We start from the raw sequence: 27,710 nt of genomic DNA, 5'->3' as shown, positions 1-27,710 counted from the left end.
CCATCGCTGCTAATAGGCCTCGTATGTCCTGCTGGGGAAGTTCCTCCGTCGTCTCTCGTTCCCCCGGGTCTTTCCCTGATGCGGAATCACCAGACTTAGTTCCTTTAGGATCGAAAGATAGCTTGGGTTGTGTCCTGTCTATGTGCCCCATCTCGACAGGACCTGCTGTTCCACCACCACCTGTATCGAGGAGTAGCCCCCAATTTGTTGTCATCCAGGTCTCTGCTTTGCAACCCCAAGCGCAGGGACAGCACCTTGGTCTAGTCTGGTTGGTATCAGCTCAATCCTGTCGTGCCCTAATTCTCCCAGTTCGTCGTCAGGCGCACGCCAGAACTGTGTAAATGTGCAGTAGGAACGAAGCAAAGCACCGCAGGTCAGCTCAGCCACTCGCCTATCTCCTCGAGGTAATTAGTGGATGTACAGCTATAATGTCGGTTACTCCTCAGCAAACTTCATGCCCTCTAGATCAGGCAGCGCATATCCCAGCACGAGGAGGAGAGGGTGGGGGCAAATGGCACTCCGCGTGGCCGTGGTGTGTCCCAGCGCAAAGCAGGGCGCCAATAACCCCGTCGGGGAAACTCTCAGCTTGTGTCCGCGCGCCGACGATGCAAAAAACCCGGGGCTCCCCAAGACGCAGGGGGACCAGCCCCCCGCTCCCAGAACCTCCAGTTATTCAGTGCCGCTCCCCGTCAGCGCTCCAACTCTGAGGCTCACCTTCTCTGGGCTCGGCAGACAAGTGGGCACTCCCGAGCAGTCCTTACGCACAATTCGCAGCCTCGGTCGGCAACTCTGCTCTATGCGCTCCACACCAGGCCTAAGGGGCTCGCTCTCTTCTGCCAGGCACAGCGGCGCCGCTCCTTCCAGCGTCTCACTCCTCAGCGTCCGATCGATCTTCCTGCCAGGAGTAATTGGAAAAGCATCGCCTAGGGGCCCCCCGGCCGCCGAGAGTTCTTTCAACGATCACGGGCAGTCCCCACCGCATCCCAGACTTCAGTCCTCCGCCACACAGGCCGCGTATAGCGGGCACGGCTCACGCCACTAGGCCTCAGCGTCCGCCGCGGAGCAATCTGTAAGGAACAGAGCCCAGACTCTCTCCACCTAAGGTCCGCACATGTCCAGCACCACAGGGTCGCAGGTAGTGGGGTTTTGCAGCAGGTTAACACGCTGGATAATTGAAGGATTACTGGCGAGATGGAGGAGCTCTCGGCTCAAGCGGCTATCTTGGTTGCGAGCTAGCTCCTCCCCTCAGCTACCAGTACTTCTTAAGCTACCCATGAGTAGCTCTCCTGTGTGCAGCCCAGCCTACGACTATCAAAGTTTTTCCTTGGTTGAATAATTTTATGTATACCAAAAGTAAACCGAAATTCAGGGCACAAATGCGTTTATTTTCACAACTCATAAGCTGATGTCTGTAGAAAAATAGTTGGATTTTCAAAGTGTGTTTAACCCTTTCGTCTCTCATGATGAAATGGTTCTGTCGTGAGCACCAGTACTTCTGTGCTCATGACGGAACCATTCTGTCATGTGCAGAGGCACACTAAATCCCGCTGCTGCAAACAGAAAAGGAATGACTTTTTTTGGGGGGGGTGGGGGGAGGAGAGCCTCGGGAGGTTCCCCAACCTCCCTACGCCTGTTTTTATTTTCAATGTAATGATGATTGCAAGCATGGCGCGCTGTCATCATTAAATTGAAAACAAAACTGAAACTTAGTTTTGGTTTCAATGTTTTGGTGCTCGTGAGGCTATCTCCGCACCGAAACACTTGGGAGAGGTATCGTTGGAAAGGAGAGAATCTTTCCTTTCCAATGGTAACCTTCCATAGTGGATTCCTGCTTCGGAAAGCAGGTCTCCACCCACTAGCCACCAGGGAGGGGGGGTAGTCCCTTGGGCAACGGCCTTTGCTCCCCCACCAATAAATTCAGGCATGATCATTCGTTCCGCTCCTCCATGGGGCAGATTGGGGTATGAGCCCCCAATCTGCCCCCGAGGTGGGGGGGGGGGGTGGACAGAACGCACCCTAGACACCAGGGATTCCTTTTTTTTTATAGGCCAGTGATGGGGTTGCCCACAATGGGCATGCCAATGCCGCCACCCCTTCATTCAAAAATAGACAAGTCTTTTTGCCCCTCAGGACGCAGATGGGGGCAACAGCTCCTGATCACCCCCCCCCCCCCCCCCCCCCCCCCCGAGACAGAAAGCCCACTAGGCACCACAGATTTTTTTTCTTTTCTACTCAAGGGTGGGGCTGCCCTGAACGGTCATGCCAATGCCCCCACCCCAAAATAAATTGCTAGCCTGCCGCGGCACTTCACCCACCCACACGAGTGAGAACATTTTTACCTGGAGACTTTGGAGAATATGGGTTGCGTGGAAGTTTGTGGACCCACGCAGATTCCAGATCTTTCCATCACAGAAATGAGGGGAAAATGTTTTTTTTTTTGTGTTTTAAAAAACATTTTTTTTACTAGGTTTGAGGATTCTGGGTCACAGAACCTGGTGAGAGCCACACAAGTCACCCTATCCTGGATTCCCCTGGGTGTTTAGTTTACAAAAATGTGTAGGTGTAATAGGTTTGCCTAGGTGCCTGCAGAGCTAGGGTTCAAAATCCACAGCTAGGCACTTTGGAAAAAGAAAAGGAGTCCGTTTCACTGTAAAAATGGGGTGTGTCCACTTTGCGTTTTGGCCAGTTTCCTGTTGCGGGCACTAGGCCTACCCACAAAAGTGAGGTACTATTTTTATAGGGAGACTTAGGGGAACACAGGAGCGCAACACTCATTGGACTCACCGGGCTTCAGCCCCCCGTAGTGTGTGGCAGCCCGGGATGAGACAGATCCCGGGCACACACACAGCCGCACCCGAACGTTTTACAGGTCTTTAAAAGACCATTTGAATGTTAATTGGGCTTTGCAGTTGTTTCATCCCTTCTAAGAGCCCCTGCAGCTCCACTCTGCCTACTGATTAAAGGTTCAGCCCCCCCCCCCCCCGAAATTTTTCTTCGCCCGCCCCGAAATTTGGCTCTAGTTGCGCCTTTGGGGGAACACATAATTGTAGAGCAAGTGTTATTACCTATTGACTTTCTATGCATTTCTGCCTTCCAAATGTAAGACCATGTGCAAAAAAGAAGTCCCTTTAAAAATTTTCCTACAGTTCACATGCTAGTATGGGTGCCCACAATTTCATAGATGTGCAAATAGCTACTGTTTCTAAACTCTATATATTTTGTTCCCATTTTGAAAATACATAGGTGTCTTTGACACCTATTTTTCACGCTTTATGTTTTACCAAATTAATTGCGATGTACCCGGTACACAATCGAAAAATCATTGCAAGACCCTGCTCCGTTATTGGCTCTGGGTCCTCGGGCTCTTGGTGAAGCTACAAGTCTCATATTTCCCTACCACCATAAGGGTCCAGCGGATGTAACAGTATATCGCTTTAAACAATCTGTCATACTTGGAAGTTACAGGTGAAAACGTTGGCACAAATGGCTGTTTATTAACTTATTTTCAATTTTTCTTATTTTCAACTGTTAGTTTCTATAAAAAAAACCTTGAAGGATCTACACAAAGGACATCTTGCTGAATACAGAGTTGTCTACTTTTCAGAAATGAATAGCTTTCCGAGCTCTATATTCCTTTCACTTCCATTCTACCACTAACTGGAAGGAGGTTGAAAGAACAAAAAGTAGCAAAAATAGGCTATGTCCCAGTAAAATGCCAAAAAAGTGTAAACATTTATGGTTTTCTTATACAAGTCTGCTTGTCCCTGAAAGCTGAAGGTGGTTATTTCAGCACCACAAACCCTTTGTTGATACCGTTTGCAGGGAAAAAACGACACTTTCTTTTTCAGCACTTTTCCCCCATTTTAAACAACAAAACAAAATGTAGCTGTATTTTGGCTAACGTCTGAGTCCCCTCCAGGAGAATTCACAAACCCTGGGTACCTTTGGAATCCTCAGGGTGTTGGGGGAGGGCAGGGGGCGGGAAAGGGCGCACATTTGGCATGGATACCTTATGTAGACACAGAGTTATCAGGGCCTAAGCGCGAACTACCCCAAGGAAATAAAGAAATGCTTAGCACAGCGGGGAAAAGGCCTAGCAGCGAAGAGGTTTTACCTGAGTTGGAGAGATTTATTACTCCTATGTATACCTTGGTGCCGGGGGACTGCAGCTATGGTTTGTATATACTACCCATGTAATATTTCAGTTCAAATTGTCAGTCTTTTTGACAATTTGATATTGCTGGAAACCCTGCCTAATGCACCAATGTGATCACTGCTGCCACTCTTGGAAGGGATGTTCCCTTTTACATCACAAGTATTTGTAGCTTGGGATGATTTTCATTGAACATAGGTAGCTCTTTTTAGAGAAAAGGTTGGAGAACCCTGCCCTAGAATATTTACCTAGTTAACTGGGTATCCAGGCGCGGTCTAACACAGGCAGAGCGCATGTCCAACCGTCCATCTTCCATATTTTAGAGCCACAGTTCCTTCATTGACAAAGGCAGGCCAAGTAAATCGAGCACCAGCCCAGCATAGATGGATACAAGCTTGCAAGGCATGGTACAGCTCGCAAAAGATGATGGCTACCACCAAGAATGGAAATCAGTCATTGAGGAGCCAAGATGGCGACCGGAGCAGACGTGTAGTCTCCCGGCTCCACCAGCCCTTGAGCTCCGCAATGGTATCCTGCTTTCCATCCTGATTGCTCCTGGCGGCGGAACGTGTGTGATGATGCGCTGATTATTTCTGTGCTTCCCCGACATTTCAGCCTGCCCGGATGCCGGAGATAATCGTAATGGTGTCCCCCGCCCTGGACCCTCGCCTGCACTGCCGCTCGTCACCGGATCATGGAGGCTCAGTAATGGCCGGACCAGCCGCGTAGCGCCGAGGACTTGGAGGCGGTGCCATTTCACGAGACGCGGTCCTGACCACACTGAATGCCGAGGTCTACCGCAAGCTGTGCCTGGAACGTGATGGCTGAGTGGGGAAGCCCCGAGGGAGCGGATTCCCTGTTCTGAGCTGGAGGTGCGCGGCGTGGGGTGCTCAGCAGTCCGGCTCAACGTAGGCTGCTCGACTGCATTCGACCCTGGTGGCATCGGAGTCCTGGAGTGGTGCTTGTTCGTGCTGCACCCACCCCGGCTACTACACCGTACTACCGGGACCATGGCCTCGTTTGATTACTCGTGGCTTGGGGGAGATCACCCATCCCTGCCCGTAGACTGTTTCACCCTGCCTGCGTTGTGCACCAGCTCGCAAGCACCGGTTCGGGTAATTGATACGAAGGGGTTGCAGCCTCCACCATCTTGTGGATCCATTCTGGCCGCCCTGCGTGACTTCCACTCGGAGATGCGCAATGGCCTCCAAGTACTGGGTGAGCATTTTGATAAAATGATGTCCGATGTGGGTCGTGAGCGCAACGTCAGTTTCCAGCAAGGTGTGGACCTGCCTTTGCCGTTTTGTGGAGATACAGTGTTTATTTGTGACTATGGTGACTCTGTGCCTGCTGCTGACTCTATCGGCGCCGACGGCCGACTGCCCTCCAACCCCGCTTCTGATACATTGTTTCCCCCTCCTTCGAAGCCTGACTCATTGTTGCCTGCAACATCGCACTTGACTGTGGATCCGGCTGCGCAACTTCTGGCCCCCTCGATGGCTTCTTTATTGTGGCCTTCGCTTTTTCCCCTGCGGAACCTTTATTTTCCAGATGCCCTAATGGAACTATGTAAGGTGGACAAAGGACTTTATAACGATTGTCGGCGGCCATTTTGTGCTCCTGATTCGCCTCCTTCCTCTAAGCGGCCATACTGTCCTTTTGTGCACGGGGGGATGGGCCTTCATGGGGGAGTATGCTCAGGGTTACATCCGCGATCGGGTCAGGGCTAGGCTGTTTTTTGTCACTACTGCTTTACGGGCTGGCGGGGATGGGGTTGGAACGGTTTTATATATGTCATGGGCACACATCGCGAGATGACTTTTTCCAACTGCATTAATATTGCTAATTGTTATTGTACTGGCGTTTTCGGGGTGGAAGATATACATGGTGTGGAAGTTGTGGATGGCCGGGGACTCCGGGTGACTTGATACCGAGTGGGCTCCTCCCCACCTTCTTCTTTTTTGGGAGTTAAGATTAGTTTATTCTTTTCTCACTCCCTATATTACAAGTGTTAAGGTTATTCTTTCTTCCTCTTCTCATTCTCCTCTTTCTTCTTCTTTCTTGTCTATATTTCGGGTTCTTTAAAGGGAGACAGGCACTCTGCTGGGGGGGGGGGGGTAGGCCGTAGCCTCCGCATTGGTGTAGGGTGGGGGGGTAATTTAGTATTCTTATTAGTTTCTATGGGCCTTATTTTTTCTGTTTTCTGCGCTTTCTTAATCTGGTTCGATTCTGGGTCCGGGTTTGGGGTTGGCAGGGAGGGGGCGGCGCTGAATGGGGTGCGTAAATGCTGGATGAAGATTTGCTGTTTGTTTTGCACCGCCATATTGCCTGTGGTGTTAACTTCCACTGTTGTTTTCAGCTATGACGCCGCTTGCCCATGTCGTGAAGCTATTGTGCGGACTCGAATCTCCTTAGTTCTTATTCTTCACTGATTTATCTTATGATGAAAACACATAAAAAACTTTAAAAATTAACCTTCAATTCTCCTTCTCCCCGGCGACATGATTCTTCCCAGTGTAACGCTCATTGATTGTTGATATTTTACCTGTTGCTGCTGGGGAACTGTAATGCTTGCACCTGTGCTGACAAAGTATCGTGGCCGGCCTGACGGTTGTAGGCCCGTATTTGTTCTTTTATTCATGCACAATAAAGGTTTTCAAAAATTTAAAAAAAAAAAAAAAAGAATGGAAATCAGTGAGACACCTCTGCTTTGTGGCGCATGGAACCAACACCTTACAGTTCTTACGGCTGCCGTAAGTACTGATCTGCATGTTGGATAATAGGCACAGGCAAAGTGGCAGCCTGGGTGCGGCACCCAACTTACAGGTTTGCTTGCATAAATTGTTGCTTTCCGGTTGGGTAGACAGACGAACAAGCATTGGCAAGAGCTATTGACTTTGATACGTGTTTCAGCCATGTTGTACACCAATGTGACTGATGTTCAGTATGGCTAAAAGTGAGTGGCGTAGTGTGTAATGGCATAGAGTGGCATTCAGTTGAGTTGTGCGGAGTGGAGTGGCGTAGAGTGTTGCAGAGTATAGTGGCATAAAGTGCAATGGCATAGAATTTAGCAGCGTACAATGCAGTGTCGTAGACTGCAGCGGTGCACAGTAGAGCATTTCTCATTGGGAGGGACTAACTCACTCTGTACAACCTAAACGAAGCCAGTAAATAGCCAAAAAAATTGAGATACAAACCACAAAGCCATTCGCAAGCAACAGGTGAAATGCATTCCAGGGAAGCTTTCTGAATGTCCCCAAAATGTTATAAAACTGGTTTCGACCTGAAAAGGGGCTTATGTTCAGCATAACAATTTCAGAAACTACAAACTCCTAGGATGCAGGCCAGCACCTCCACACAATAAACACCCATAGGTGTATAAGGACATGAGTTCATGAACCAGATTGTTATGGCATGGTTCAAGATAATGTACATTTTCCATGGCCTGGGGAGCCTTTTGCAATGGGTGTGGCGCCAGAACATTGCAGCATAAATATCGTCTGTCAAAAATATCATGTTCGAAATGTGGTTTAGCAAATATTGCCCACTGAAGTTGTTAATATAAAATCTACACCCACTGGATTAATGTTTGTATAAACCATAATTAGAGCACAACTTTTATATCTGACAATTATCAGTAGTTTGCCTTTCAAATTTTGGAATGTGGCCACCTTGATGTCTGGCTGTCTGATGTCTCCTGAAATTTGTTAAAGGGAACATGTTCTCCAAGTATTTCTGTTCATAAAGCATTTTTAAAACCCCAAGGGCATTTTTATAAGCAATTTGTTAAAAATAATATAAGCTGTAGGGATGTTGTTATCTTGCACAATTCTGCTTTCGATCTGTTAGCAATAGTGTGCCTGTCAGGACTTACTCATCCCTGTTTAGTTCCATGTGTACGTCTATAAATTCTCTGTGTTTATGATCAAATGAAGGTACTTTCAGTGGGCACATGTATTTACATCTCACCAGTTCTGTCATGTCTTAGATTTCCCTGCGCCATTACTTATCAGGTATTCCTCTACTACTCTGTGCGTCTCATACATCCATTGTTCTGTATGTTTGTCTTGCCTAGTCACACCCTATCTTACATTGCTCCTGTCCATTTATATATTTCAACATGCCCTTTAATTTCCCAATTCATCACTCGCATGTGTGTCAATGTCCTATGTGACCTCTGATGCTGGTTTCTTCATATGATTTAACATATCTTTTCACCTCGTGTTACACACTAGTATTGTACAGTTTGTATGAATTAAGTAGGACTGTGTAGCTGGACAATGTAAACTTCAGGATATTTGAACGTGGTTCACACATCATCAGGAGATGTTGGCCCAATTCCTAGCTAGCTCACAGTGCCACATCTGAACCCCTACCAGGGTACAGAATGGTAGCAGAAACCTCGAACATGACTACTCTTATTCCCTAATTAAATTGTGGAATTGATCTACCTTTTCGTTGTTTACTTTTGCGTGCCCAAGGTTAACACAAGAAAGATACAAGTTGGCTTTTCATACATTTCTTGTATTCTTGTATAGAAAGTGTGCTGCAATTGTTAGGGAGAAAAAAAGAAGCATTGTAACCAGCATTACAAGAATAGTGAAAAAGAAACCGTTCAACCATTCTAACATTACTATAGGATTATACTCCTACCTAAATCTACCTTTTTATCAAATTTATAGTGGGAGTACCTTCTGCCCGATTCACTGGAATAACCTAACCCTCATTCCGGAGTATGACGTGTCGGGAACAGGGCCGGACTGGGAACCAGAACCGGCCCTGGCAAAGTGCTCGGCCGGCCCCCCTCCCCTCCTCCGGGAGGAGAGGGGAGGGGGAGAGGTGCGACCGTGCTATGTGACAAGGCCGGTTTTCGGCCGTTTTTGTTACGGGGCCGTTTTTGCAGCATAACGGCCCTGTAACAAAAACGACCCCAGGGGCCCAAACCCGGCCCCAACCATGCGGCCCACCGGGGAATTGCCCGGTGCCCTCAACGGCCAATCCGGGCCTGGTCGGGAAGCTGGCCTGTGTAGAACGGTTTATTGTTCTCAGCGGGATAGATCTCTGAGTCGGCAGGACTGCATCTCAGTCACAGCGTGTCACATTCCAGGACAATCCCACATAAGTGCTCCTCTGCCCAATTTAGAGCAGAGGCTGTTTATTAATAAAATCACTGTTAAAATCGTTCTATCAAAGGTGCAGAGCTGATGCAATGGTTTGTCTGGATCCTTAGAGCTGTCTCCAACTGAACCAAATATAAGGGCATCAAGCTCTATGTGCCTGGACTTGGATAGTGTACAAATAACATGATGATAATGCTTACTGAGAAATGAACTGTATGTAGACTAGCTAATCAGTGTATCATCATGTAAGTGCAAATCGTGTAAAAAAAAAAGTCAGCGTTCGAAAACCATGTCAAGCTAAAACGTGAAACTGAAGAGGAGACTTAAAGTGGGCCCTGTTGTGTTTCACAACACTAGTCTGTTGACTGGATGGCTCTGCGCTAAGAAATGCAAGTGTCCGCTGTTCATGAATGAAATCCTCCTCTTTCCTTCCTTCTGAGGTTGGTACCAGAGGCGCAACTAGAGCCAAATTTCGGGGGGGGGGCTAAGAAAAAATTTCGGGGGGGGGGGGGGGCTGAACCTTTAATCGGTATGCAGAGTGGAGCTGCAGGACCTCCAACAAGGGGTGAAACAACAGCAAGGCCTAATTACCATTCAAATGGTCTTTTAAAGACCTGTTAAACGATCGGGTGCGGCTCTGTGTGTGCCCGGGATCCTTTTCATCCCGGGCTGACACACACGACGGGGGGGGGGGGGGGGGGGGGGCTGAAGCCCGGTGAGTTCAATGGGTGTTGCGCGCCTGGTTGGTACATTGGGTACAGTTAAAGTGTTTTATATTACCAACTGGTATTTACAATGCTCAGAATCTGAAATGTGGTTACTTTCCTTTTGTAAAGCAAACTCTGGACATTATCCCTCCATCCACAAGTACCATAGTGCCACACCTCTGACAACCAACTTTTCACATAATGTATTCATTTAAAAATGCAAAGGTATTCTAGTAGCAATGCTAGAAAATTCATAGCGAGTGCCTGGTCATATGAGAGACAAGACCTGATTCTGTTCCAAGAGCCAGACTTAAAGCAGAGCAATTAAACGACTTGACTCGTAATGTCTAAAAATGAAGTAAAATGACTGATAATGCTTTAAAATGTAAAAAAAGCTAATTTCTTCAACATTTCAACGTTTTTCGAGTAAGTGGACTGGATATTACTATGAGGATATTCTTCTTAACATGAGTAGTTTCTAAACATGAGCTTCGACAGATTCAATGACCCCTCTGTCTGAATGTCCTTACGTTAGCCTCACTAATCCAAGAAACAATTCAATGTTTGTGATCTAACTCTAAATCCTCCATTTTGTTTGGAGAAACATGGTTTATTAACTGTATGGGTAAGACTTTTCTTTACAGTGATCTCTAAGACGAATTATTTCACAGTGCTCTCCAATGTATCCGTCAAGAAAAACGAGGCACACGTATGTGAACTGAATTTGTTTTTTGGTCACAGAATTTGGTCCAGAGTAGAAGCTAAATCTGAACGCAAGTTTCCTTGATTTTACAGCCAGCAGTTTAACTATTTGGCGATGTCCCTTCCATCTCCAGTTTACCACTAAAGAACAGTGATTTGTGTTTATTAGCATTTTTGGAACAAATAGCACGGCTTGGGAAATGCACACCTCCTTATGTTCCAGATTTGTATAGGGCTGTATTTCAATGATATGACCTTGCAGTGCTGTTTAAGCTTCCACATTTTCACATCCTGGTCTCAAGGATTTCATCACCGACATGAGTCTGTTTTCTGATTCTGTGATCACGTATCAATCAGCTTGACACTGTATAAAGCAATCCTTCTTGAAAAGTTTTTATGCTTTAAAAAAAAAAATGTGTTAAGCTTTATGCAAACAAAAACATGAGGCTCCTTACAGTGCCCATACCTTCACGGCAACACACAGCATACAAAAAATATCTTTACAGTATGTTCATCAGCAAATTAGCAGGCCTGTCACAAGTAATCGCGTGCGCAAATCTTACACCTCCTAATCCTTGCACAAAACAGACCCTTCATGACTTTGCATAACAATATGAAGTACAATCGTTGTTGTCCCACATCTACTCGTCAACCAGGGACGTGTGTTGGTCAGTCTCCTGCGCACCAACCCGAGGGACCGTTGTAACCCGAGGGACCGTTGTATGCCTCTTTGTTTGTCACATATGTTTTATACTGTTCCCAGAAGTTTTTCAGTCTATTATGTGGAGGTAGGAGGTCACTATAGTTTTCCTTTTGAGTACTACAATATAACATATCACGTGACCACTGAGCTATTGTGGGAGATGGACCTCGTAACCCGTAGGGCGCAACACACCTTTTGGCTAACAGCAAACCCATGTCAACCAGTCTTCTTACCCCACTGGGTATCAGTCTATAGTAGGCAAGTAACGCAAGAGCAGGTTCTGGCGCCAGTGACAACTTAGCCACACTGCTCAGTTCTCCAAAGACTAGGTACCAAAAGTGATGTCTCCCTGGGCACGTCCAGGCTAAGTGAAAAAATTCAGCAGACTGTGCATTACACCTATCGCAAGCCGGTTCCTCCCTCAGACCATTCCTATGAAGGTGCTCCGGGGTATAATAAACCCTGTTTAGAAATTTGAAGTTCATCAATCAAGGTCTCCAGTTTAGAGAGATGCGTTTTGTGCTGGTGCAGCAGTATGTCCACATCTCATCCGCTATGTCTCTCTGCAGGTCACACTGTCAGGCAAAACGCGCCTTAGTGTAATGATGTCGTCTTATTTGCCATCAACACTTGGTAGGTTTTGGATACTATCTTGAGGGGCGATTGTACTTTAATAACATTGGTCAATGCTGGGAGTTCCGGGGGCTATAACATGTCCTCTCCCAGGACTAAACGTTTTTATGCTTAAGACTCAAAAGGAAAAACAGTTCTGCTCGTATGCAGACCCCTACTCTCTTCTCTTATTCATGCATATGCCGTGTTGCTGTTTTACTGGTAAAACCAGTAATACTATCAACCTTGAAACAATCCTCTGTTGGTAGCACAAAGTTTAGCATAGAAAGAAAGAATACTCTTTGTGTGCTAATATCACTGGCCTGCGCTGACGTAACATAAACAACTGTTTTAGGAGAAAACCATGTGCCCAATGAATGCAATTACATACACTAGCGAAATAGAGCTCTCAGAGATCCTACAGTGACACTTCTGTGAAGTGCAAATCGGCTGCAAACTGTATGCATACATGTAATGCAAGTAAATTCCAATTTAGCATCTCACAACTTCACATGATTTACTGCACATTGGTGATTTCCACGCCTTAGGTGGCAAAGAATCAGTGTAAGGCTGTAGAGAAACAACTTTTTGCCAGTTGTTTCTCAGGGCTAAAGACCGAGCTGAGTTGCAGCAATAAACCTAGCAGTATTGGAATCCAGTGTTCGACTTCTCTGCAGCCAGATGTTTTATCTTTCTTAGGTGGGACCTCCACCTGACAGGACTTAGCGGCTGTATGAGACTAACCTTAGCATCACTTACCTTCCCCGACATGACATGACATTATAACTTTCCAACCCTTACCATGTATCCTAGGTTTCTCCTCACTTTCCAATGATGAGCGTTATTCATAATCAATGGAAATCATCCTAAGTTGCTGACCATTGTTTTAGAATGCTGACCACATCACATGAAATTTTAATAACTACGACCTCTTCCAGAAATAACAATAGTGACTATCCCAGCACATCAGGCAAGGTTATTAACAGGGTCATAAAAGGTTTCACTAGCTAAAATGGCTCCTAAAGAGGTGATTACATAGAATCAGTAGCAGAAATGGCCTTCTACAATCAAAGAAAGAACATCAGCAATAAGTCTCCATACCTCAGCATGAGTTATTTTCAACTGTCTGCATTAAATGTGTTTCGAAAATTAAATAATTTTCTTTTCAAACATCAGCTAATCAGTTTCAGAAAATGAACGTATTTAGCTATTAAGTACAAGATTTCCATTTTGGCTTAAAAAAATACTCCATTCCTAAAACCATTCCTAAGAAAAAAAAAAAAAAAAAAAATATATATATATATATATATATATATATATATATATATATATTACGCTCACAAATCCTTATCCGCTAGAGAAAGGAAGACAGCACTCCGGCAGTGACAGGATACAGCTTTTAATCAGCAAACATATATATATATATATATATATATATATATATATATATATATATATATATATATATATATATATTTTATACTACTTTCCTTTAAAAAAATAATAAATACACATTTGGTCCTCAAATATAAGCTTACCATTTTTAATCGCGTTCCTACAGATTCTGCCTTACAATGCCCATGTGTTACCATTCCCAGGGAGAGTGACCACATGCCAAGGATGGCCACCATTATATGAAGGCCTCCCTTGTTCCAGGGGTGGATACCATAAAGCCATCAAGTGCACAATGGGTCAGTGATGGCCACCATTTTGCCTAGGTAACCGTGGTGCTAGGACTAGACAACATAATGCCTAGGAGGCCCACAAGATGTGAAAGGGGCTATCATCATAGTAGGAGTGACCACCATTGTCCATGAATAGTCATAGTTACACCAGGTAGGTCGCAATTAGACCAATAATGCATAAAGTGTGTCAAAGGTGGTTAACATTCTACTGAGGGGCAGCGTAAGGACGGTTCACTTTTATATCCTGGTCCCCATTCTGCAAGGAGGAAGTGTTATACCAACAATAGTCACCATTCTTCTGGAAACGGTATCCTGTATAGGGCAGCTATAGACTCTGAGGGACTTACTTGGCCTAGCTTCATGTCTGTGAGGCATTTACATCAGCCCGTGAACTCCCCCCACCAGCTAACAAGCTTCGATAAAGCCCCTGATGTACACCATACTTGGCAATTCACCTTCATTTCATTTTTTTTCTTTGAGAAAACTGCATTAAGGAGTCTAGGGACAGTACCTGGAACACTGGTTTTGTCTCTGAACTGGATCGATCGCCTGTATATTGGTACAAGGGTCTAGCCAGAAGCAGACATAATGTCGATTTACCACTTTTAACTTGCTCATTTGTACTACTTTTTTTTTATTATTCCGTTGCCGCGTTCTTGCAGTTGCTACATTGCAAACCAATAGTGGTGTTTATTTTATTTATTGCTCAAGGATGAAAGCTCTGTAGGCAATACCCGCACTTAAAACTGTGCCCTTAAGATTGCCTGCATACTTCTGCAGTACCCATGCTAACCCACTGAGCTGGTATTAGTCTTGTGCCCATACTTTTCTAGCTGCATGGCTTCCAATCGATCATATTGCCGTCCAGCATTTCAAATGAATAGGTGGCCTAGTATAAGAACTGGTAAGTGAGCTCAGTAGGTAATGGCATACAATGCCTCGATCCATGCGCACATAGCATCTCTTATTCTGATATTGTTACGAGTATTTATGTTCATAATGTGCTGACATCACAAATTAGAATCCACGTAAGTTGGCATAGAGGCCTGAGGTGCCTCAGGCAGAGGACTGTCTGTAACATGTAGGTCACACATTTATTATGATGTAACTCGACCGATTATGCATCTTGTGAAATTATTTTTTGCAGCCTAAAGGCAGAATATTTAAGATTGCATCCCTGGTGTGAACGATTTCCTGGCCTGAATAAAAAGAGTACCTTTCCGTGTAGTCTAAATGAACACAGTAAGTCACACTTACTGATAAGTTCGTGTTACCCGATATAAATGGCCATTTTTCAGATATAACCTTCGGCACATATAAAGTGTTCATGTGGGGGCAGTCAGGATTATAGTACATTTGGCAGACGTCTGCTCTCGCTTGTTCCATACACTTTGTACATTATTGTTTAGCAATCCTGCTACTTTTCTGAAAGCCTGATAAAGTGCATTGCTTCCATTTCTGACTTGCGCCCAGTTGTGGAGAGAGGGCGCAGTGCTACTTGGCCTACTTCCCACTTGTCTGAAGGTGAGGGTGTGCGTGACGGCATCCAGCTGAACTCACTGACCTTTCACACCACGGCTCAGCCGAAAGGACCCATAACCGGACAAATGGAAAACACATAGATTGTACTGAAGTGTGTAATTGTGGAATGGCTGGGGCCGTATTTCAGTTTCGACTTTATGAATACCAAATCTTTTTTGTGAAACAAGAACAAGGCACATTTGGCGTTGGATGTGTCATTTCTGCCTTTGTGATTGGGATGGATCCAAAGTTGTCTCCGAGGCGGCGATGATGGCGTGTGCTGGAGCGACGGAACAACCGCAACCCACCAGTGAAGCCCTCTGGTTGTGTAGGAGCGGCCGCCTGGCTTGTCCCCCCTTGGATGCCAGGATTCTTCGGAGCACCTGTGGAAGCCTCGGTACTGTTAGGACGCCAGAGCAGAGGACTTTGCAGCAAACTAAACTGACGGTAACAACACTCTTGTCTTGTCGTGTTTGGCTGATGGCGGAAACGCTCACTGGTCTCCGCTGCGTCTGTAAAATCTGCTAGCACTCTGATCTTCCTTTCATGGAGGCTTGGAGACGGCCATAGAATCTGCCAGCGAAGCTAGGGAGGGAGGGGCTAAACACTTCTTCTATAACTTGTGCAGTTTTGATGGTGTGGTGTTCCAGTGCAGAGATTCTTGTGTGTTTGAAAAAGAGCGTGCAAGAAAAGAAGTTATCGTCCTTATAATCTGGCATTTGAACTTGGATTCTTTGTAATATATCATCTCTAATTAGTTTTCTTGAAGATGTCCACATGTATTACTTTCTTTCATGATATACCTTATGATCTTTCCTCTTCTGCATATAAATTTTAATGCATTAGCATATCTGTTGAAGTCTGCTTTTATTCTCTTGATCAGAGAAAAGGGGTTTCTTGTTCTTTAAGTTTCAGTGCTTTTTGTACCTCTCTTCTAGATCATTATCCTATCCTACTAGTCAATGCTTTACTCTAACTATAGACTATCTGTTTCTTGTATGTTTCTCCCCATATGCAAGGACAAGTGTAATCAAATGTGGGATATTGACCTACCTTTGAGTTTTTGTATACAAGCCTAATATTTAATTTTTTTTTAAATAAAAAGTCTAGCTAATATGGATTTTTATTCAACCTGTATTCCATTGTTTTAGGGCTGCTTAGTTACTGGGATGTTGTTGATAATTCAAAAACACACAACTGTCACTTGAACATAAACTTGAGATTCATGTAAGTGTGCTTATTAGGACAAGGGATATATAGATGGTTTGCGTGAAACTTGTTCTCCTAATTTTCCCCTTTTCTGCGCCTTGATTTAACATTTCACTCATGCCTGTGTGGCCTTCATAACATATACCAAGTCAGAGTGTTCAAGTAATGTCATTATCTCTACATTACAGAAATTCTATCACAAATTCTGGCCTGGGCTTGGCATGCCAGTATTTAAGGGGTGGGAAGGTGGTGTGTGGGGCATATAATGTGAGTGCATACCTGTTTGCTTGCTGAGTGGACGTTCTGGAATCTGTTGAAACCTGCATATTTTTTTCTGCTAGTTTCTTACTTCCAAATCTCTAATACGGGTGGCTTATGCTGGTCCATCACACAAGTGGTATGTCGTTCTGTCTTAAGGTATTGCCAAGCAGCTTTTGGATTTTTTTTTGTTTAGGTCTTGCCTTTGAGATAGCTTTCGCTCTTTAGCCAAGCTACTTTTTCACCAAGGAATACGTTAGCTGGCTTCATCCATTGGTATTTCAAATTGTCATTCATATTTGCTTCCACTTACAAAAGTATGGGGCAAAGGGTGAGCCCACTTACCCCTTGTCTCTCTTTTGCTTTTTAGTGATTGCACATACAGAGCCTATGCACATTGTTCACCTTTATTTAAAATAATCTTTCTTTTCAATGAACAGCTTGTTCAAAGTGTGCATTTATATTTTATTTACAGTTTACTTTAACTTTAAATCCCAACTATATATTTTTGCCTAAACCTCATATTAATTTAAAATTTTGTATAAAGTTTTCAAGTAACATCAAGCCTACCTGCGATTTGCGTGTTTGTTAGGTGATGATTTATTGTGAACTACCTTCAAAATAATAATCATAAAATTGCAAGGAGTAACTGAACGGCTTGTTTTAAAAACATCACTAGCAAAAATTCCACATTCGTGAATGTTATTTAAGTGTTATGTTTTTATTGCAAGCATACACTTCTGTGTTTGAGTGGTGACCATTTGTTTTCTTCTTCTTGATGCAAATGCTTGCAATAGATCAGAACTAACCATGGGACCATTCCAACTAGGCCAGACCTATTTGCTTTGGCAATGCTTGTTCCAACCTGGCTTCATGTATGTTCGACTCCCCTCCACCGTTGCTTTGTAATCATGGCAATTGAGCCTTCTCATGGCTGTAGAACAGTGTAGACCAGTGTCATTTTCTGTTGTTTATTCATTTATGAGTTGCACTGTAAGGCTCTTGTTAATACAACTGATTAAAGGTCTCCATCTTTTGTTTACTAGTGCACAGAGCTCAATTAAGTAAACCTGAGAAATCCTTATGAGAAATGTAAAAACTGTGAATAATCTTCATTTCCTGAGTTTCTATGGTTGATCACCGTTCTAGTGTATGAATTAAACAGTAGGTGTTGCCAAACCAGAGTCTTATAGAGTTCAAGAGACCATTGTGCCCATCAGTGTACTCTCAAATTTATTAATCGGAGAAAGAATGAGATCCATCCGTGCTCACACTCCCTACTTATTATAATGTGAAGGTCATATGAAGGATTTTTTTGTTTTATTAATATACTTTATAGAGCACATGCCTCACATTCTGAATGCTTATTCAATGTCTAGGACCTTTTTTGTTTCACAGATTCCCAGACAGGGGCGAAATATGCTTCAGTCTCTGTTTGCTCCATCTGTGCTGAAGAGACTCGTACTGCGATAACATAGATACTGAAGTTGGTTGTTTCCATTAGAAAAGTACGCCTAGTATATTGTGATGTGCTTATACAGGTTCTCCTATGCAGCAATATGAGTGCATGGGTTTTTTTAGTTTAATTTCTTTTTTCCATGGTTTTTTGTTTACTTAATTTAGTGGAAGCAAAATGACCCGATCATTAGAAAAGTTATGATAACTCCGCCAATAAATCATGTGGTGGGAAAAATACTGTGCACTGTAGACTTCTTAGAATGAGTTTCAAGGTGAAGGCTCTTCAAGCTAAAAATGATGGGGCTGCATCATGTTAAGGTGAGGTCGTGGTCCTTGTTCCTCCGAGGCTTTCTTGGTTCGATGATTCTTGATTAGCTTTTTGCTTTCATTATTCATTTGGTTGATGCATTTGGAAATTGCTTTTCTCTTACAGATTAACAATCCGATAGCAGGAACGGGGGATGAGCAATGGTACCAGTTTAATTGTCAAGTTGGCATTAAATCATCGGTATGCGATGGGCATTTTGCGTTCTGCCCTCTCTACTTGGGTCTTTCAGTTGTTACTAAAATACCAATTTGCCAGAAATAAATGGAATCTCTGCTTGAAGACCTTTTAGACTCATAAATTTGTGTTTACTGTAGTCCAAGTCCACTTTCTACTCTGCTCCCTACTCAGGTGTTAATGCTTCAAAATATTAGACGCCGTTTAAACCATGTCATGAAAGATATATGCTGACTTGTGATTTCCTATTTTGTCAGTTTCCAGTAGAATGAAAAAATACAAGAATTTGAACAGTTGTTTTCTATATAAACCCATTTTTAAAAAAATATCTAAAAGCTTAAATGATAACTTTACTTTATTTTAATTTGTAGTTGTAAACCGACTAATATCATGGAATTAAGGATGGCCTGGAAGAACGATATTCCACCTCTGTGTTTGACCCCAGCACCTGAACTGTTGGAAGATGTACTTCGAGATCAATTGGGCCCTTTGCCTTTCATGACGTCAATAAACAAAATGAAGAAAGATCTTTCTGGTTATTACTTACCAACTGAGAACTTCGAGGAAGTACTTGAGAGGCGGCAAGCAGCAAATGCCAAGGAAAGGGAAAGGGTAAGGCCATGACAACTAAGTAACACCTGCCTAAACTCTTATCTATTAGGTTTTCGACTGTTTTCATGTTTACTTTGAGTTTTTGTATACTGTTATAAATTGGTGTGTGATGCTATAGGAAGGTGAAAGAGTTGTTATGAAAGCTCATCACAAAAGAGCTGGATTTCTCTTTTAAAGAAAATGTGGCTAGGGAAACTAGAGTTGGCTTGTCGAACATGTGACTTTGTCCAAAGATGTGCTGTCTCCCTTTTAGAGCTGTGTATACTCCTGTGGATTTTATCCTTCTCTGCTTGCTATGAGCCGTGCATCAGAATTTCTTTGTAGTTGAAACGGTTTATGATGGAGTTAATAATCTTTCTTTTATCTTGCTTGAACAAATAAACTGTAGAAAACAAGAGCTTAGGGGATAATCATGACTACGGTAGTCCTATGGACTGCAATAGTGATGATGCGGGCACTGATGCACCACCAAGCATATTACGAGTTTCCTCGCTGCTACAGTTTTCTTGGCGGTGCCATGAAAACTGTGGCGGTGGAGAAACAAAAGGGGCCCTACAGGGCACCCTGTTGCCTCAGGGGCCGCATACCAGCATATTACGAGTTTCCTCGCTGCTACAGTTTTCTTGGCGGTGTCATGAAAACTGTGGCGGTGGAGAAACAAAAGGGGCCCTACAGGGCACCCTGTTGCCTCAGGGGCCGCATACCGGGGGGAGTGTGTACATGGTGTGCTCACCCGTATGCATGCGCCCTCAGTACCAGCATGGCATGGCCTTCACAGTCCATGTCTGGCTGGAACGTCCTGTGTTGCTCCCACGACGTTGCCTTTCCAAGGCTCCCATACGAGCCTTTGAAAGGCACCACCTTTGAAACCCTCAGACCAGGAAAAAACACTTAATCGGAGAGACGTGCAAGGGCTTTCACTGTCTCGCAGCAGGGCGCTGGCCTAGCGGCCCGCTGCTAGACTGCCGAAGTTGTAATTAGGCCCTTAGTCATCTGTATTTGCATATCCCTATGCATATAATGGAAGAAATTAAGTTGTGTCATTGCTCTTGGACTTGTGTTGTGGTGTCAGATTGAATACCTCAGATGCAGCTGGGTCTGCAGATGGAAATGCTTTTAAACGAACAATGTCACAGCAAACAAATGATGGACGGAATTCTGACAATGCAAACATTCTCCCCCAGTCAAAAGATCTAGGTTAAATTAATCGTTCTGTTGCCCACTACGCCACCCCAGTTTGGACCCAGCCATATGCAAATTAGTCTTGACCTAACTGCCAGGCCAGGTCCTCCCTGGACTGCAAACAAGCATCCTGGTACCAGTTTCAAAGTATGTCACCCTTCTTCAGCCAGGTTAGCTTGAATTCAGTTGCACAGTGAGCAAAGGACCCACGTCTGGGCATAACCATCCCACTTAGGGCGAAAAGTGTTACAGCAGTTCGGGCTGGACTGTTCCCATAAGGAACAGGGTCAAGACTGATTTGCATATGGCTGGGTCCAAACTGGGGTGGTGTAGTGAGCGAAGACTGATGGATTAAACCAAGATCCTTGTGACTGGGGGGTGAATGTTTGCATTGTCCAGCATTCCATCCATCAATTGTTTATTTTGCATATGTCGCCTTAAGTGGGAAGGGTATGCCCAGACGTGGGTCACATGCTCACTACACCACTTGATTCAAGCTAGCCTGGCTGATGAAGGGTGATGTCCTGAAACCGGTCCCAGGATGCTTGTTTACGGTCCAGGGAGGACCTGGCTTGACAGTTCGGGCAGGACTGTTCCCATTTAAAAAAAAACAAAAAAACGTTTTTATTGATTTTCAATCAAACGCATCCAAAAATGATACATAAGCCAACAAGGGCCCTCGGGCTATAGCAGTCTCTGTTCACAGTCCATTACAAAATACCTATCCACAGGTAGCATGAGTGTGTAACGGACCCCAAGGGAACAACACCATGTGGGAAGCAAATAACTGATGGAATAGCATTACAACAGTAGTCAATAAGCAATGAGCAACTGAGGAGCTATATCGTAGCCATCTGGCATACGGACACAAAGACAAAACAAAAACGAATCCCCCCCCATCCTCCTATCCCACCCCCCTACCTCCTCAGCGTGTCACTCAAAGCAATCCTAATTATAACATTTGAATTGGGCACAACGATAGGCAAGACAGAGCTCATAGGATACACCTCCAGGAACAACACTTTAACAGTAATAGACATAGTTAACTGTATGATCAGGACAGACACCCAGGTGTGAAATCTATACATCAATATTCCTCAGGGTGACCCTGTCGAGGTACTTGTCACAGAATTCACATCCAACTCAACATGCGGGGTTCTCAATAACATCACCAGTGCCTCCCAGGCCCTTGCGGCCTCTAAAGCTTTATTGCTGTTTACTCTGCGAGCCAGCTCCAATCTAACTGTACCCTCACATTCTGCCCACTGAAGGTCAGCCCTCCACCTCTGAGCGCTGGGGCCCCGCCTAAACTTCCAATGTGGTGTAATATCTTTTTTGGCGAGAAGTCCCAAGTCCAGGAATTTGCTAGTGATCTCGGTCTTGGAAGTGTGGGGAAACCAGTGGAGCAAGCAAGGACCTATAGCTGGTTCTAATTCCCTTTCAGTAATATCACAAATAGGGAAACCACTTCCTCCCAATATGTCCCCAGCTGGGGACAGTCTCACAACATATGGCGGAAATCTGCGCCCTCCGTGTTGCATCACGGGCATCGCGCTGTGTTAGTGTTGCAGTATGTGTTCATTTTAGCCGGTGTGAGGTACGCCCTATGCAGTATGAAAAAGTGCAGCAACTGGAATCTTGCATTCCTAGAACTTTACCACGCCCGCTCCACTAATTCAACCCACACCTTCTCTGGGATCTCCCTGCCTAAGTCCTCCTCCCATTTCTGCTGTAGTACTCGCAGCGGGGCTAGTGCTTCGCACGTCCTACGCCGATATAGGCAAGTAACTGCTTGAAAGGTCCATGCTGCTATTACAACGTACTGATAGGACATGGAGGTCTGTGGTTCTGACATCCCTTCTCTCCAACGCTTTTGAATGGCCGAAATCAGGGCAGAGTGAAGCAGAAAGTCCCCACGAGGGAGGTCATATCTGTCCTTCAGTAGATTAAAGGGGAGGAGGGTGCCATCCTCATATAAGTCCCCTACCACATGTAGTCCTTGCTCTCCCTGATCAACCAACGCGGTCCAATTGCCTCCATGCGGAATTACAGCGCACATGGCTAAAGGGATCTCCGGGGCATAAGGACTGCCAATCTGCACCCTCCGCTGACTCCTGTTCCAACACCGCCAAAACATCTGTAGCTCACTTGTGAGCGCCTGGAGCCGTAATTGCTGTTGTAAAATAATACAGGACAGCACCTGACCTGAGCCCCGCTCTCCATCCCACTCAGCCGGGCCCTGAAATGCCAGCACCACTGCTTGAGTAAGCCACTGCAATTGGGCTGCCAGATAGTATGTCTTGAAATCAGGGACCGCCAGCCCGCCATCAGCTTTCGGCCTCATGAGCGTTTTCAGGGCCACCCGTCGCCTGCCAGCCGCCCAGAGAAAACTTGTGATCATGGATTGTAGTTGTTTGAAGGTTGATGCAGGTATCCAGATTGGCAGAGTTGGAAAATAATACACTAACTGAGGGAGAGCCACCATTTTCAGTAAGGCCACTCTGCCTGATACCGATAGAAGTAAAGTCCCCCAGAATTCCAGGTTGCCTCGTAGGCTCCGAATAGCTTTACCGACATTAACTTCCAGCAGGTCAGACGGCGTATGATAAATGTGGGTCCCAAGGTATGGCAAGCATCTATACTCCCACTGCACATCATTGGTGTATAAAGGTCCCCTATTCAATGGGGCTATAGGGAACAGACATGACTTTGCCCAATTCACCTGAGTCTCAATACTGCTTCAAGATCCCGGAGCAAACCCTTTGCTCCAATAAGGGAATCTGTTGTGTTTACTAGGAACATGAGCAGATCATCTGCATAAAGCGCAATGTATGGAATAGAGCCATACACATTAAGCCCCGAATAGCGTCGCCCTAACCTGGCCTGAGCTGCTAGGGGTTCTATGCCCAAGGCAAACAGTGGGGAGAGCGAACATCCCTGCTGCGTCCCTCTGTTCACAGCGCAAGCCGCTGAAATCAGGCCAACCGTCTTCACCCGAGCAGTAGAGGACTTGTATAACAACGGCGTCCAAGCGACAAAAGAATCACCCAAACCTAACCAACGCAGAACTTGAAACGGGTAAGGCCACTCCACGCTGTCAAATGCTTTCTCTAGGTCGACCGAGAAAATGGCAGCAGATGCTAGGAATCTGCTTCCAACACATGAAGCAGGCGCTGCACATTAATAGCAGTGTTCCATGTTGAAATGAACCCGGCCTGATCCTTATGAACTAATTGCACCATAAAGGGTAGCAAACGGGTCGCTAAGATCCGGCTCAATATTTTATAATCAGTAGTGAGCATAGAGAGCGGGTGATAAGCGGCTCTGTCCGAAGGCGATTTCCCTGGTTTCAGCAATGAGATAATGATGGCCTCACGGGTAGAGACAGGTAACACACCTACTTTCTTCGCCTCATTATAAATAGTCACTAATTTAGGAGCAATGAGGTTAATATAGGTCAAATAAATTTCAATCCGCAGTCAATCGGCCCCAGGTGTCTTTTTCTCGCCATATGCTTAATCGCCCCCCGAACCTCTCCTAATGTTATCTCCTCTCCTAAGAGGTCAGCCTGCAATTCGTCAAGGTGCGGAAGGTCAACGGGAGCCAAGAACTCCCCATGGGTATCGTCATTCAGCGTTACCTTGCTGTGATAAAGGTCTGCATAATAGGCCAGGAACTGATTGGTAATCCCTTGCTGGGTATAAATAAGATCCCCAGTCGGGATGATTAATTCTAAAATGGCCATCCCCCTTCGGGCAGGGTTTGCCAACCACGCCCCGATTTTATCCCGTTCTGCGTGTGCACACTCCATGTTTTTTTTTTATAATCAAAACGCACTCTCTCAGTCTGCACATCGACCGCCTCCCTAGCCTCCAGTAATTCTGTCTGCCCAGCAGGCTGTTTGGGCCGAGCCTGTTCAGCTGATCTGCAGTCTCTATATCATGCAGTAATGTCTTACGCACTCCCACCATATTAGCAATACATTGCCCCCTCAGCACAACCTTAAAGGCATCCCACTCCACTGCAATCTAGGATGCTGTGCCTCTGTTCTCGAGAAAGTACTGAGTAATTCCAGTCCCCACCGCCCCGAAAGACTTGATCTTCGAAGAGCTCTGGGTTTAAGCGCCAAGTTGGAATTGCAGGGTGCGCTTGGGACCAGTGAAACCTGAGGAGCAGCGGATTATGATCTGACAATGTTCTAGTGAGGTATTCACTATGATGTACTACTGCGTGTTTGTCTGGGGAACACAGTATCACGTCTAATCAGACATGGAGCTTGTGCATCGCTGAAAAGAAAGAGTAATCTCGCTTCCCTGGGTGCAGCGCCCTCCAAGTGTCCACTAATCCCCACTGAAGTTGCCAATCCCTCCTAGCCTTGTAAATGTTATGGATAGACGCATCAGGGAGAGGCGGATGCGATCTGTCTAAAGTATCAGGGATATAATTAAAATCTCCAGCCATAATCGGGGGCCAGTCGGATAGGACACCAGCTTCTCTGACAGATGAGTAAAAAGGCCGGCTGTTCCGTGTTGGGCGCATAAATACTACTCAGCACTACATCTCTACCATTAAGACGACCCACAACCACCACATATCTCCCCTCTGGGTCTGCTAGTTGCTGGACCGATTAGAAAGGCACCCCTACCCTGACCCAAATCAATACTCGCAGAGCGAAAGCAGTGTACATTGTGTAGAAAATCTGACCCCTTCACCTATGCTGCAGGGCAAGCCCCTCCTGGCGTGTAATGTGCGTTTCCTGAAGGAAAGCGATTTTAACCCCTCTATGCACAAAATAAGCATGGACCTTGTGGCCCCGCACCATTGTGTGCATGGCCCTGACATTCCATTATAAACATTTCAGTTCAAGTAATGACCCCATGATACTACCTTATACTATGTCCAAATGGGCTCTCAAAAGTTATACGCCGAGGACTCTGAACATCCCAAGACAAAGAAGGAGAAAACTCCCAACTCCCCCACCCCAGAAGAGACACTAAAATACTAGTCCCCATCCAAACTAAGTAATCACACAGTATCCTCCAGTAACTACAGAGGATCAAGTGGGGAGCAGCTGTGAACCGGCGTTGTCTCGCTAAGAGCTCACTATTAGAACAGCGCCATGCCCCAAATATGACACCTCCCCGGACAAGAGGGCGACACACATCTAAGGTAGACATCCTCCAACAACCCATTCGCGCAAGAAATAGCATTGCAGCATTAATAGTGAAAAATAATGGGTCAACAACAGAGAAAGAGGGATAATAGTAGAAGAGCAGAAGTAGAAAATAGCAATCTGGCAATCTCATCCGCTGTACCCGGAGTAACGTGCAGCAAGATAACACTGCCAGCATTTGATTAATCAGTTACAGAGCCCTCGGACCCCTTCTTCGACTCGGTGTCAGCACTAGCCGCCAATTGACAGTTCTGAGAGAGCTCCAACACCGCCTGCAGTGCTGTCAACCTCTCTCTATCTATTTGGGAAGGGCTAGACACCCGCAGAGCCGCCAGTCATCGCCTTGTGCGTTGCGATCTTCGCAATGGCTGCTCCTCCGTTTCAGATACATTGCGGCGCTCAGCTGGCCCACTTTCAGCTTTATATGACTCAATCCAGTCCCACGCCTCCTTGGGATCATTACAAAAGTGAGTCTTGCCATCCAGGACTATTCGTAACCGTGCAGGAAACCTCAATGAGTACTGCAGCCCCTCGTCCCGCAATGCTCTCTTAACCTCCAGAAAAGACATGCAGCGCTGAACTTCCAGCGTATAATAGGGGAACAGTGATACTTAGCAATTGTCCACTATGTATGGTCCAGAAGTGCGTGCTTTCTGCAGTAGAAAATCCCTGTCCTTGTAGTGAAGGAGGTGAGGAACTACCGGTCAAGGAGGCCTCCCTGGCGCCAGAGGACCCACCGGAACCCTGTGGGCCCTTTCCAATGTATAAAACGGAGTTAATCCTTCCGGTGCCACTACATCCCAAAGCCAGCCCTCCAAGTAGTCGATCATGTTAGTACCTTCAATTCCCTCCGGTAGCCCCAGCACGCTGATGTTGTTCTGACAATTGCACCCTTCAGCGTCCTCAGCTCTCTTCTCCAGTGTCTGAACTCTGTGGGTGATATCCCCCATCTGCACCTTGAGGGATTGCTGAACTGGTGCCATACTCTCCAAAGACTGCTCCGTCTGCTTCTCTCGGTCAGACAGTTTAGCATGCTCCGCATGAAGGAGCCCCAGGCCCACCGCTACCTTCTCAATGTCCTGGTGGAGAGAATCTTTAGTGTCCTTTATTGCCTGCAAAATCTGGGCCAACTGTTGCAGCACTAGATTATCCACCGGGGGCTCCGGGGAATCAGGCCGCCTTCGGTCCGATGTGAGTCGTCAGGGTCCTGGGTAGTCCCAGTCTGCCTGACCTTTGGTTTCCCCATAGCCCAATGAGCGGAGCGGAGCGGAGCGTAGCGTCGCCAGCCAGTTACTGAAGGGGAAGCAGCGTTTGTCCCCACCGCTCAAATCACAAGCGCGAGTGGCCAATTCACGTAGAAGACGGAGTTCCGGGCATCTCCGCACTCAGTGCGGCTCACCCCCAGCTGGTCCAGCAACCTCGCAATGGCTCCCAAATCCCAAACACTCCTCATACATGTTCGAGGGGGGGTTGTGTCCGCTGCTTTTATTGATTTCTCCACCACGTTCGACAAAGTAGATCGTCGTACGTTGTGGAGAAAATTAGCAGCATTGGGTATGCCATCTCATTTATTGGATCGTGTACGGTCTCTTCTTACAGATACCTGGTGTTGTGTGCTTCAAGGTGGAGAAAGGGGTCTCTCTCAACTAATTCCATCCTTGAATGGACTTAAACAGGGTTGCCTTTTGGCCCCATTATTGTTCTACCTGTACATTGCTGATCTCCCAGCTTCCCTGTCTGCTTGTGCGGGCATTGCCCCGGTTGTGGGGGTTTTTCCTATTTCCTGTTTGCTGTATGCAGACGATATCCTCATCTTAGACTTAACACCCAAGGGCTTGGCTAATCGTCTGCAGGCTCTACATTTATTTGCTGAGTCCCATTTTATGAGGATAAATACTTCCAAAAGTAAAATTATGTGCATTTCAGGAAAAAAGAAATCCAGATCAGAAAATTTTGGATGGTCTATAGGTGGCCAGAAATTAGAAGTAGTTAGATCCTATACTTTTTTAGGTAAAATAATCTCGGCCAATTTGAGTGAAAAGCCCCATATTGATCATAGCTCGCGTAAAGCCCTTGCACATGGCAAAGGTCTGTGTTCCCTTTACTTTGCTAC

General features: G+C 45.6%; 1 protein-coding gene across 3 annotated transcripts in view; it reads left to right on the top strand.

Moving 5' to 3' along the window:
* The window catches only part of FIGLA (folliculogenesis specific bHLH transcription factor), a 439,043-nt gene that overhangs the window by 51,177 nt on the left and 360,156 nt on the right, over window positions 1–27,710 (top strand). For all 3 annotated transcript variants that reach the window (XR_015301023.1, XM_086944780.1, XM_086944779.1), the window contains exon 2: window positions 19,002–19,242. Coding sequence is in view for 2 of the 3 variants with exons in the window: in XM_086944780.1 (XP_086800906.1) it covers window positions 19,021–19,242 (222 nt within the window). In the remaining variant the exon portion in view is untranslated. The remainder of the gene's footprint in view (window positions 1–19,001; window positions 19,243–27,710) is intronic.

The sequence above is a fragment of the Lissotriton vulgaris genome, chromosome 11 (genome assembly GCF_964263255.1).
Source record: "Lissotriton vulgaris chromosome 11, aLisVul1.2, whole genome shotgun sequence".
In the NCBI taxonomy this organism is placed as follows: domain Eukaryota; kingdom Metazoa; phylum Chordata; class Amphibia; order Caudata; family Salamandridae; genus Lissotriton; species Lissotriton vulgaris.
This window is presented reverse-complemented; position numbering and strand designations above follow the sequence as displayed.